Source organism: Ranitomeya variabilis, chromosome 8 (genome assembly GCF_051348905.1).
Source record: "Ranitomeya variabilis isolate aRanVar5 chromosome 8, aRanVar5.hap1, whole genome shotgun sequence".
NCBI classification, from domain to species: domain Eukaryota; kingdom Metazoa; phylum Chordata; class Amphibia; order Anura; family Dendrobatidae; genus Ranitomeya; species Ranitomeya variabilis.
The window spans coordinates 155,076,382-155,090,307 of NC_135239.1; the positions used below are offsets into that span (position 1 = coordinate 155,076,382).

At 42.8% G+C, this 13,926-nt stretch overlaps 1 protein-coding gene across 2 annotated transcripts in view; it reads right to left on the minus strand.

The window, feature by feature from the left end:
- The window catches only part of MEI1 (meiotic double-stranded break formation protein 1), a 1,359,645-nt gene that overhangs the window by 306,090 nt on the left and 1,039,629 nt on the right, over positions 1-13,926 (minus strand). For both annotated transcript variants that reach the window (XM_077277434.1, XM_077277433.1), the window contains 2 exons: positions 4,605-4,883; positions 763-919 (listed from right to left, as the gene is read on the minus strand). In XM_077277434.1, coding sequence (XP_077133549.1) covers positions 763-919; positions 4,605-4,883 — 436 coding nt within the window. The remainder of the gene's footprint in view (positions 1-762; positions 920-4,604; positions 4,884-13,926) is intronic.

A 13,926-nucleotide genomic window follows, 5' to 3' on the forward strand; every position in this document is an offset into this window, starting at 1 on the left:
CTATAAATTAAGCGGGTTCTCATCGCTACTGAAATATAAAACATGTGGATGCTAAATGTGGTTTAGGCACACTGTGGCTCAGAAGGAAGGGGGGCATTTGGATTTGGAAATGCCAAATTCGCTAATTTTTTTTTGGAAGGAGACACTTCACTTTTCCAGAGCCTTTGTGTTACCAGTTTCCATTAACAGATGATGGACCTGAGTGGGAATTTGTTTTTTTTTGTGGATTGATTTGAAGCTTTTTTGGGAACATGTTAGCTAACATTTTGGATCACATTTATGTGGTCGTTTCAGGAGTCTCTTTTTCAGAGGTGGTGTCACAACTGGAGGAATAAATAGGGCCAGCAGCAACTTCCCTGACCCTATCGCTAGGGGCACCCTAGGTATCCCTGCTCCCCAGATTACTTCTGATGGTGAAGACGATGGGGCCATGGACCTTGCAGAACTCCTTAATGAGCCCTATATCTGTCCCCCTCACCCACCCAGGGAAAAGAGGAGTAATAGTGCTTTATCTTTTGTGCAACTTTCCCTTGGTTAAAATTAGCATAAAAGTTAGCACTAAATTCTAGAATATAAAATACTCAGAGGAGGAGAGGAATAAAAATAAGAGGAAGTTCTAGCAAGTTTTGACCTGGTGAAAGGTTCTCTTTAAAGGCACTTTAAATTAAATGTTAATAATACCCCAAATAATTTCAATACATTCTGGGGACTGTTTTATTCTTTTTGATACTTTCGGTCTTAGAGAGACAGATTTATTAATACCTTGCAAGTCTGAAGAAATCATGGCATCATGCAATATTTGCAGAAGTTTGTTTGAAATTAAATTTGAACTTTCAAAGCTGTCTTTTCCATGTAAAAATGTTTTTAAAATCACAAACACTTTATCAGCCTGTTCTACCGAACCACTATTCATCAAATCCTGAAAGGTAAATAGTTTTCATATCACTTTTAGGTTACATAAATCAGTTAGTATCTATATTATCTCTACCTTATTACTGTTTTCATATGAAACCACAAAAGTTCAGTATTTTTCCATTTATAATTTAGTCAAAGGTCTTTTCATAGAATGACATTTTTTTACCTTTGTACCTTTGTGTGGGTTTTTTCAACTCTACCTGGCCCTATGTGTATCCAGCTTCACACAGGTGAATGGACAGTTCTATTCATATGTAACATTTCCCTTAATGGTACAATCTCTGCTTGCTGTCATCTGCTGCTTATCATCCTGCAACATTTCCCTTAATGTGCCTGCTGAATGTTTGCTAAATTCATTTGCTGAATTGTATTCAATACTTACTGCTGTACATCCATGCTGGGGTCACAGGAGATACTATCGTGTGCAAGGTGTTAGGGTACCGTCACACAGTGCCATTTTCATCGCTACGACGGCACGATTCGTGACGTTGCAGCGTCGTATACTGCGGTCACACGTTGCAATACACGGCGCTGGAGCGATAATTTCATGACGTATTTGCGATGTAGAAGCCGTTGGTTACTGTGCGCACATCGTATACAACCTGTGTCACACGATGCAATCATGCCGCCACAGCGGGACACTAGACGACGAAAGAAAGTTTCAAACGATCTGCTACGACGTACGATTCTCAGCGGGGATCCGGATCGCAGTAGCGTGTCAGACACAACGATATCGTAACGATATCGCTAGAACGTCACGAATCGTGCCGTCGTAGCGATCAAAATTGCACTGTGTGACGGTACCCTTACAGCATATGGTTGTAGCCAAGCCCTGTGCCTTTAATAATGTAACCTCCCCCAGAGTGTTGGCCAATTGCTAATTTATCCCAAATCAGCTCCCACAATCCCTCTCACATTATCCTCTACTTAGTCCTATAAATTTAGTAGCATTCTAGGGGGGGCACGTGTGCTGGTCAGGCACATGTCTCCCTGCAGCAAAGTATCACTGCAGCTAAGTATCATGAAGTGCAGTTATTTCAACGGCAGTTAGTCACGGCAGGAGTCACTACCCCACTCTATATATCTGTCTCTTTTGGGTATGTCTGCTGAATAAGCACTTCTTATACCTGGACCCCCACAGCTCATACCTCCCATTACTACCCCCTCCTACCGCTCCCTATCTAATATGAACTACCGCAATCTTTCCAACATAAAACCTGTGCCCCTGATGCCCACCCCTCTGCTCCCTCTCTCTGGAGCACTCTGGAATGCCCATTCCATCTGCAATAAGCTTCATGTGATTCATGACCTTTTTCTCTCTCAAAAGCTTGCCTTCCTTGGCCTCACAGAAACATGGCTAACACCCTCTGACACATCCTCCCCTGCTGCGCTGTGTTATGGCGGCCTACACTTCACCCTCATCCCTTGCCCCGGCAAGAAACATGGTGGAGGAGTGGGTCTTCTCCTTTCTTCAAACTGCACCTTTAACCCAATCCCACCTCTACCCTCCCTTATACTCTCCTCTTTTGAAGTTCACTCTGTCCACATCTACTCTCCCTCCAACCCCCAAGTGGCCATCATATACCAACCTCTGGGCCCTGCCACTGCCGTTATTGACCAATTCTCCACCTGGCTTCTTCACTTTCTCTCTGCTGATATTCCCACCATCATCATGGGTGACTTCAACATCCCCACTGATACCCCTCAGTCAACAGCCTCCAAACTTCTGTCCCATATTTCATCTTTTGGACGTACTCAGTGGTGCTCCGTATCCACCCACACAGAAGGACATACACTAGACCTGGTCTTCACCCATCTCTGCTCTCTATCTAACTTCACCACTTCCCCTCTCTCTCTATTCGACCACCATCTGCTCACTTTCTCATCCCTGTCCTCCTCACCGGTCAGCCATGTCCAGCAACATGCACACCCCCGCAGAAATCTTGCACACCAAGACACTCACACGCTCTCTGACTCTATCCTACCACTGGCATCCATATCCTCACTCCACGACACAGACAGCACCACTGCTTTCTACAATGCCACTCTCGCATCAGCTATTGACACAGTTGCCCCTTCATTCATGGCAGAGTGCAATGTACTGTATCAATAGACAACCCTGACACAATAACACCACTAAAAAGCTCCGGCAAGTGTCCAGGGTTGCAGAGCGGCATTGGAAGAAAACACATTCGCAAGACGACTTCACTGCATTCAAACTGGCAACACTCGCTTTTAAATCTGCTCTCACCTTCGCTAAACAGGCCTACTTCACAACCCTCATATCTTCCCTATCCTACAACCCCAAACAGTTATTCAAAACCTTTAGCTCCCTCCCCCCCCACTGCCCCCTCCAACCTCCCTCATCTCTGCTGAGGACTTTGCCACACACTTTAAAAATAAGATCAACAAAACAAGGCTAGTCTTCATTGTTCAACCACCACAACCCCTCTGTATACCAGACCAATGTCCAAATCCCATAATTTCCCTATCCAACATCACTGAAGGGGGATAACTGTCTCCTCTCCAAATCGCACTCCACCACCTGTGCGCTCAACCCCATCCCATCCCACCTCCTCCTCAACCTCACCATCACTCTTATCCCATCCCTAACCCACCTCTTCAACCTATCACTAACTTCTAGCACCTTTCCTTCTGCTTTCAAACATGCCACAATCACACCTATCCTTAAAAAGCCAACTGCTATGTCCAGCTATCGCCCAATGTCGCTGCTCCTATTCGCTTCCAAACTCATGGAGTAGCACGTCCACACTGAACTTTCCTCCCACCTCTCATCTAACTTGCTATTTGACAATCTACAATCTGGTTCCCCCCATCACTCAACTGAGACGGCCCTGACCAAAAATGTCTAATTTTGAAATACAGTTAGAAATCAATATGTGCATGTGCACTTTATGTATTGTGTTCTGACCATAAGCAGCCCTGGCTTCTCCCCTTTTTTATTTTTATATTGGTTTGTGGTTGACCACCACTGTTGCCGTGCGTGCTGGGTTATGTACGCCATTCTTTCTGTGTTTTTTGTGATTGACCTAGACTGCTGTACACACATACAGCAGCCCTGCCCTAGGCTCTGTTTGATTGTGCACCTGTGTCCAAGCCTGTCTCACCTTTCATCGGTGGTGTTGGTTAGGCAGTGTGGAGGTTGTACCTGAAATGTCTATATCCAGACCTGGTCAACCTTTATCTGTGCTTGCCCTTTTTGGCGCTATGGGAGTGATTCAGAAATACTTCAGGTACAGTTTGCATTTAATGTGGTCTTGCTTTTAATACATTTAGGAGGCCATAATGGCACAGCAAATATAATAAAGGTAGAGTAGGACTGCCCCATTATGAGAATGCCTTGGCGTGGCGGGGTGGCACAAAGAACTGATCAATTGTTTGCTAAATGTCTCATTTTGAAATACAGTTAGAAATCAATATGTGCATGTCATGTTACAAAGCTATGTTGAATTAATGGTGCTATATAAGTGAGATAAATAACATAATATTGCTATTGGGTTTTGCCATGATCAGTCTTCAAAAGTTACCTTTTTTTATCACTAGACAATAAAATTACAGTAAATGGTAATATCACTGATATGCAACTGGAGGAAGATAACATACGTCTACACCACTGACATTAGGTTATTGGAACCGGTTAATAAACTAAATTTTACTTTAGGACATACCAGCAAAATAAGGATTGCATTTGGACAGTAGTTAAGGATACTTATTATTGGTGTTGAAGTCCACCGGACAGTAGGATGAAGCTTGGAAACAATACTTGCTGTAGATTCATCTTCTTTTAAATATTCTTGATTAATCCAACATTTCATAACCAAGCATCCATATGTCTCCATCAGTTGGGAATAGTTAAAGAATAATTTAAGGAAAAGAGGATGATGGAAATAGACCTTCTGGATTTCTGGAACATTCTCTAGCATTTTACAAATCATATTTATTGAACTCTGTATAGAATTAAAAATAAGGTTATTCAGTCTTTTCCTTTGAGCAATCATTTTATAATTCATTATTACCTAGTTAAACTCTTAATGACCAATGACAGGTATATCACATCGTGAGCAAGTGTCATTTCCAGCATCATGACATGCTATACACACACACACACACACAGTGACAGCTCCATGCTGATATTAGTCAGTGACTGCTGACCAACACGGCTAGAGATGCGGAAACCGACTTCAGTGGTCCCCGGTCTTTGATTGCCATGATCAGTCATGCAATCTGACTAACCGATCACAGCAGGTCATTGGCGGGAAGTGCTGAAATATCAGCACTTCCCTGCATGATCACCACCGGGCGCTGACAGCTAAGCTCCTGAGGTAACAGCCAGGTCCCAGCTTGCACCTCCCCTGCCTGATTAGCCCTTCAGGTGCTGCGATTGATAGCGATTGTGGTATTTAGAAGGGCTCACTCTCTCACCCTCGTTGCCACTCCCATGACAAAATCACTAGGAGCCAATGATTGTCATGGCACCTGGAGTTCAAACAATGACCTTCTGGTGTGCCAAGTATGGTGGCCTGTCTGACCAAGCTATAGGCAGGGTATAGCAGGCATTTTGTCTGTGCAATCTCACGGGTCTCATGCATTGCAGTGCCGGTGTATTGCAATGCATGAGACCAGTGATCACAATAATAAAAATTAACGTCCCATAGAGGGACTAAGTGAAAACGTAAAAAAGTAAAGGTATTTAAAAAATATATAAAAAAAAGACACAATAAAAAATATCACACCAATAAATACACATATTCATGTAAAAACAAAAATAAACAAAAAAGCTACAAATATTTCATGTCAAACTAGTTAACCCCAGTGAACACGGTAATAAAAATAAATACAAAGTGTGGCAAAAAACGATGGCGTTTGATCATACCACTGGAATAAAGTGGAATAAAACGTGATCAAAAAAGACAAATATAAATTAAAATGGTATTGATGAAAATGTCACCTTGTCCTGGAAAAAAAACAAGCCACTATAAAGCTCTGTCAGTGGAAACATAAAAATGGTATAGCTCTCAGAATACAGCGATGTTAAAACAATATTTTTTTCTAAAAGATTGTTTTTATTGTGTAGAAGTGACAGAACTTAAAAAAATGATACAAACATGGTATCGTTGTAATCGTACTGACCCAAAGAATAAAGCTGTCTTCTCTCTTTTACAACATGGTGATCAGCATTAAAAAAAATTAAATCTCTGAGGTGCTGGTTTTTGTTCCTCCCAAAAAAATAGGTTTGTAAATTGAAAAAAATCAGATAAACTTTTAACCCTTCTAATAACTTCTTTTAAAAAAATACATTAAAAAATTATGCTAATGTAAAGTAGACATGTGGGAAATTTGATTTAGTAACTGTTTTGTGTGGTATACAGTAACTATCTGATTTAAGGGCTTAAAATTTTTAAAAATTGAAAATTGCAATATTTTCAATTTTTTTTGTGAAATATCTTATATTTTCATAAATAAACGCAAATCATATTGACAAAATTTCCACTAACATGAAGTACAATATGTCATGAAAAAACAATCTCAGAATCACTGGGATATGTTGAAGTGTTCCAGAGTTATTACCTCATAAAGTGACGCATGTCAGATTTTAAAAATGAGGTTCAGTTATTAACCGCTTTAACCCCCAAGGTGGTTTGCACCTTAACCCCTTAATGACCGCCGATATGCCTTTTACCGGCGGCAGTTAAGGGTATTTATTTTTATTGTCCCCAGTGTTGCAATCACCGTTAATCACGGAATAACGCCAATCACAAAAAAAATAAAAAATTCAGATTTCCTATTTATTTTTCTGCCCTCTGATATGATCTAGCACATCAGAGGAGTGAGAAATGGGGTCCCCCGACTGAGACCCCCGGTACCTCCGGTGTCCCACAGTCCCTACAGCTCTGTCTCCTGGCCCTCGGTGTCTTCTTCCAGGAAGACAATGGCGGATGCATGCGCAGTGCGCCCGCCAAGATCTGCTGGCCTGCACATGGCAACAATAGGAGATTTTTCCTATTAGTCCATTTTGGTCACTGTGATAGACCCTATCACAGTGATCAAAATAAAAAAAATTGTAAATCAAACCCCCCTTTATTACCCCCTTAGTTAGATAAAATAATAAAGTTAAAATTTATATATTTATTTCCATTTTTCCATTAGAGTTAGAGTTGGGGCTAGGGTTAGGGTTGCGGTTAGAGCTAAAGTTAGGGTTGGGGCTAGTGTTAGGGTTGGGCTAGTGTTAGGGTTGGGGCTACAGTTAGAGCTAGGGTTAGGGTTGGGCTAGGGTTGGGGCTAGGGTTAAGGTTGAGGCTAGGGTTAGGGTTGGGGTTAGAGCTAGGGTCAGGGTTGGGCTAGGGTTAGGGTTGGGGCTGGGTTGGAGCTAGGGTGTGTTGGGGCTAGGGTTGTGTTGGGGAGAGGGTTGTCTTGGGTTTAGGGTTGTGGTGTAGGGGTTAGGATGGTTTTGGGATTAGGGTTGGGGTTAGGGCTGTCTTTGGGTTGGAGTTAGAATTGGGGGGTTTCCACTGTTTAGGTGCACCAGGGGTCTACAAACTTGACATGGCCCTGCCATTGATTCCAGCCACTTTTGCATTGAAATAGTCAAACGGTGCTCCCTCCCTTCTGAGCCCTGTAATGCACCCAAACAGTGGCTTTCCCCCACATACGGGGTAACAGTGTACTCAAGAGAAATTGCACAACAAATTACGTGGTACATTTTCTCCTGATACCCTTATGAAAATAAAAAAGTTTGGTTCCAAAGTAAATTTTCTGTTATACTGACTCCGCAAACTCACTTGAATTGTGAGGCGGTCCTTAAAAAATGGTTTTGTGAATTTTGTTGGAAAAATGAGAAATAGCTGGTTAACTTTTAACCCTTATAACGTCCTGACAAAAATGTTTCCAATTTGGGCTGATGTAAAGTAGACATGTGGGAAATGTTATTTATTAACTATTTGAGCACAGGGCAGAGCTTGGGAGGGAAGGAGTGCCATTTGACTTTTTGAATGCAAAATTTGCTAGAACAATTAGCGGACGCCATGTTGCATTTGGAGTGCCCTTAATGTGCCTAAATAGTGAAAATCCTCCACAAGTGAGACAGTTTTGGAAATTAGACTCTTAAGGGAACTGATCTAAATTTGTGTTGAGCACTTTCAACCTTCAGGTGCTTCACAGAACATTATAACGTTGAGCTGTGAACATAAAATAAAAAATCACATTTTCCCCACAAAAATGTTTTTTAACCTCAAATTTTGCATTTTCATAAGGGTAACAGGAAAAATTGCACCATACAATTTGTAGTGCAATTTCTCCTGAGTACAACAATATCCCATATGAGGGACAAAACTACTGTTTGGGCGCACGGCAGGGCTCAGAAGGGAAGGAGCATCATTTGACTTTTTGAATGTAAAATTATCTGGAATCAATAGTGGATGCCATGTCCTGTTAGGAGAGCCCCTGATGTGCCTAAACAGTGGAAACACTCCACAATTGACCACATTTTGGAAACTAGACCCCTAACGTAATGTATCTAGATGTATGGTAAGCACCTTTTACCCCCCAGATGCATCACAGAAATTTTATAACGTTGAGCCATGAAAATAATTTAAAAAAATCACATTTTCCCCACAAAAAATGTTATTTTAGCCATACATTACAATTTGTTGTGCAATTTCCTCTGAGTACGCTGATATCCCATATATGGGAGAATGCTATTTATGAGGCACAGTGCAAAGATGAGAAGGGAAGAGGCGCCAAATTGGAGTTCAGATTTTTCTGGAATGTTTGAGGGTGCCATGTCATATTGGCAGATTCCCTGAGGTGCCAGAACAACAGAAAACCACCATATGTGAACTCATTTTACAAACCACACTCCCTAATGAATTTATTTAGGGGTAGAGCAATCATATTGACACCACATGTGCATCACAGAATTTTATACCATTGAGCTGTGAAGAAAGAATAAACTACATTTTTACAACTACAATGTTGTTTTAGCCTCATGTTTTTAATTTTTTTAAAGGCTAAGAGGAAATTTTTTTTACAACAAACAGGTCCATTTTTTCCTGAGTGCACCAATACCCTACATATAATCGGTAAATATTTTTCAGACACAGTGCAAAGCTCAGAAAGGAAGGAGCTCTATACTATAGTGCATATTTTACTGTTATGGTTTGTGGGTGCGATGACCCACTTGGAGAGCCCCTGAGTTGCTCGAACAGCAGAACCCCCAAAAGTGATCCCATTTTACAAACTATACCTCTCAATTAATTCATCTAGGGGTGCAGTGATCATATTGAGACCACGGGTGTATCACAGAATTTCATACTATAGGGCAGTGAAGAAAAAATAACATTTTTACCACAAAAATGTAGTTTTGGCCCCAGATTTTACATTTTCACACAAGAAGTGGGTAAAAATGGCACTATAATTTGTCCCACAATTTCCACTGAATGGCAATACCCCATATGTGACTGTACAGTACTGCTTAGCCACTTGGCGACACTTGGGAAGGGCGGAGCGCTATTTGCCTCCTGGAGAGCAGATTTTCCTAGAATAGGTTGTGGACACCTTATACAGAGCTCCTGTAATGATTAGTGTTGAGCATTTCCATACTGCAAATATCGGGTATCGGCCGATATTCGCGATATCAGAGTTCTGATACTGAGTTCCGATACTTTTACAATATCGGACACCGGAATCGGAAGTTCCCATAATTCAATGAGCCAGTTTGATTTAATTCAGCCAATGAGAAATCCTAAGAAGTGTGGGCACATCCTGTTATGCATGTTAGGCATGTAACTAATGGCATGGCTGTGATTAGCTGCTGAAATGATGTCATGATGCACTATAAAAGCCGCCGCCGCCATTTTGGGTTCACTCTGCTGTGAATTCAGTTAGGGACAGTACGGTGCTGTTCTGACTGAGGGACAGTTTGAGATAGCGCTTTGCTTAATTGTGCTTTACCCAGGCTACTTTAGCAACCGCTGTGTGATAAGCTTTTTTTTGCCTTGCAGCGCTGTTCAAGGCAGTCAGCAAGGACTGTGTGTGTGAGTGCAGCTCACGCTGCAGTGTGTTCTGCAGCCACATCTGGTTGTAGTCCGCTCAGCGTGCATCACTGCGTCATACATTGTCCTTTTTTTCATTAGTGCAGCCCTTTTTTCCTGATTTCTCCTATTAGGGTATGTGCACACGATGCGGATTTGCTGTGGATCCGCAGTGGAAACGCTGCAGATCCGCACTGTGATGTACAGTACAATGTTAGTTAATGGGGAAAAAAAAAGATGTGCAGACCGTGAGGAAAAATCAGTGCAGAATTGCTGCGGATTTCAAAGAAGTGCATGTCACTTCTTTTGTGCGGATCTGCAGCGTTTCTGCACCCCTCCATGTTAAAAATCCGCAGTGGCAAAAAGCGCAGAAAATCCACATAAAATCCGCAGCAATTCCGCATAAAAACAGCACAAAATCCGCATAAAAACCGCGGTAAATCCACGGCTGCGGATTCTGCCAGGAGATGCGGATTTTGTGCAGAAAATTCTGCACCTCTTTTTCCTACGTGTGCACATAGCCTTAGTGTGTTTCCATCCGTATCCAGCTACATTGCGTGCAAACACTATATACAGTCATGGCCAAAAGTATTGACACCCCTGCAATTCTGTCAGATAATACTCAGTTTCTTCCTGAAAATGATTGTAAACACAAATTCTTTGGTATTATTATCTTCATTTAATTTGTCTTAAATGAAAAAACACAAAAAGAATTGTCCTAAAGCCAAATTGGATATAATGCCACACCAAACATAAAAAAGGAGGTGGACAAAAGTATTGGCACTGTTCGAAAAATCATGTGATGCTTCTCTAATTTGTGTAATTAACAGCACTTGTTACTTACCTGTGGCACCTAACAGGTGTTGGCAATAACTAAATCAAACTTGCAGCCAGTTGACATGGATTAAAGGTAACTCAACCTCTGTCCTGTGTCCTTGTGTGTACCACATTGTGCATGGAGAAAAGAAAGAAGACCAAAGAACTGTCTGAGGACTTGAGAAACCAAATTGTGAGGAAGCATGAGCAATCTCAAGGCTACAAGTCCATCTCCAAAGACCTGAATGTTCCTGTGTCTACCATGCGCAGTGTTATCAAGAAGTTTAAAGCCCATGGCACTGTGGCTAACCTCCCTAGATGTGGACGGAAAAGAAAAATTGACAAGAGATTTCAACGCAAGATTGTGCGGATGTTGGATAAAGAACCTCGACTAACATCCAAACAAGTTCAAGCTGTTCTGCAGTCCGAGGGTACAACAGTGTCAACCCGTACTATCCGTTGGCATCTTAATGAAAAGGGACTGTATGGTAGGAGACCCAGGAAGATTCCACTTCTTACCCCGAGACATAAAAAAGCCAGGCTGGAGTTTGCCAAAACTTACCTGAAAAAGCCTAAAACGTTTTGGAAGAATGTTCTCTGGTCAAATGAGACAAAAGTAGAGCTTTTTGGGCAAAGGCATCAACATAGAGTTTACAGGAGAAAATAAGAGGCATTCAAAGAAAAGAACATGGTCCCTACAGACAAACATGGCAGAGGTTCCCTGATGTTTTGGGGTTGCTTTGCTGCCTCTGGCACTGGACTGCTTGACCGTGTGCATGGCATTATGAAGTCTGAAGACTACCAACAAATTCTGCAGCATAATGTAGGGCCCAGTGTGAGAAAGCTGGGTCTCCCTCAGAGGTCATGGGTCTTCCAGCAGGACAATGACCCAAAACACACTTCAAAAAGCACTAGAAAATGGTTTGAGAGAAAGCACTGGAGACTTCTAAGGTGGCCAGCAATGAGTCCAGACCTGAATCCCATAGAACACCTGTGGAGAGATCTAAAAATGGCAGTTTGGAGAAGGCACCCTTCAAATATCAGGGACCTGGAGCAGTTTGCCAAAGAAGATTGGTCTAAAATTCCAGCAGAGCATTGTAAGAAACTCATTGATGGTTACTGGAAGTGGTTGGTCGCAGTTATTTTGGCTAAAGGTTGTGCAACCAAGTATTAGGCTGAGGGTGCCAATACTTTAGTCTGGCCCATTTTTGGAGTTTTGTGCGAAATGATCAATGTTTTGCTTTTTGCTTCATTCTCTTTTGTGTTTTTTCATTTAAGACAAATTAAATTAAGATAATAATACCAAAGAATTTGTGTTTGCAATCATTTTCATGAAGAAACTGAGTATTATTTGACAGAATTGCAGGGGTGTCAATACTTTTCGCCATGACTGTAGGTGTAGATAGAGGAGCCGTTCTGCAGCCTTGTGCCCTGCAGCCCCCGCCAGATTAGTATTAGCCTATTTTTTGGAGCCTCATCTATTGCATTATAGGTTACCTTCCTGCATTGCAATAGCTACAAAAAGTTTGTGATACTATCGGTTTTACATCTTTGGGCACATCCAGTGTCTTTTTGTGAAAAAAAAACAAAAAGTTAATAAAGTTCACCAAACACTCCACTTTACAGTTGTGTAGGACACAATAGCTCATATTAAAGTCTAGTCCACGCTTTATAAAATTAGTGTTTCTTATACCTGTTAGCAGCTGTTCAGGAATAAGCACACTAAGCCCTTAGTACTTTTCTGCCTATCTTTATCAGTCTACCAAGATGAGTAAGGCACGTGGTCGTGGGCGTGGAGTTTCTGCAGGGAGAGGACGTGGGGATTCTGTGCCTGCTGCGGGCACCAGTGACTCAGCATCCCCCAGTTTTACCAAGGAACAGTCCTTCATGCGCAGCTTTGTAGGAGCTCGCTGTACCCCACTGCTGCGGGACGAACGAATTGAAGCCGTTGTCGGATGGCAGCTAACGCATCGACTTCAATTAGTGCCACATCCTCTCAGGTCCAGAGCACTGAAGAACACCCATCTGTCTCTTCACTGCCTGCCAAATTGCCCAGGCAGTCAGAGAGCCCTGTACAGGAGCCATCTCTACTTCTGTTCTCTGAAACTCTTGGCTTGGAAAGAGGGGTCCAGCCAAGCAGCATTTGAGAAATTGAAGAAGAGGCAGTATGCAGTAATGCGCAACTGCTTTGTCTCTCTGAATGTGAAGAGGCGGGTGGCCCAGTGCCTACGGTCAGCACACCTCAGTACGCATCTGATGATGAGACTCAGGTGCCACTTTCTGGTGCGTACTGTGCTGCCGAGACTACCCAGGAGAAGCAGTTGTTGAAAGAGGGTAGTGTAGATGATGAGGTCCTTGACCCATCATGGCATGAGGTACAGGAAGGTGGTGGGAGCAGCTCTGAGGAAGAGATTCCCTGAACGGCCCAAAAAGGAGGGAGAGGGAGGGGGCAGACTGGGTTGCCTGTAGCCTCCACTTCAGCACCCATTAGGAGCATGCCTCTTCCAAAACCCAAAACGGGCGCTCCCAAGACTTGCAGTGCCTGGTCCTTTTTTGACACAGTTGCAGATGACATTTGCTTTGTCAAATGCAAGCTGTGTAATCAGAAAGTGAAAAGAGGGAAAAGTGTCAGCAACCTCAATACCACAAATATGTGGAAACATGTGCGGACCAAGCACGTGGTGGAGTTACAAAGACACACTGAAGACCTAGGCCAACCTACAGCACCACCTACCACCTTTTCAGCTTGTGTTGTAGCCTCTTCCTCCAGCTCACATACAGCTGGTTCGGCTTCCTCACAGGATCGCCATGGAAGAACCTCTGGCACTGTTGTACAGAGGCACAGTGTAATTCCACCCACAGCACCACGTTCCCAGTCATCCTCACACTCCCAGGCCAGTCTACAGCCATCGGTAGCACAGGCATGGGAGAAAAGGCGCCCATACTCGGCAAACCACCCCCGAGCACAGGCTCTGAATGCAGGCATTGCAAAACTACTGTCCCTTGAAATGCTCTCATTCAGGCTGGTGGAGACTGACACCTTCCGTAACTTCATGGCATTGGCAGTCCCACAATACAACATGCCCAGCCGCTTTTATTTCAGCAGGCAAGCCGTCCCTGCCCTGCAAAAGCATGTGGAGGGAAA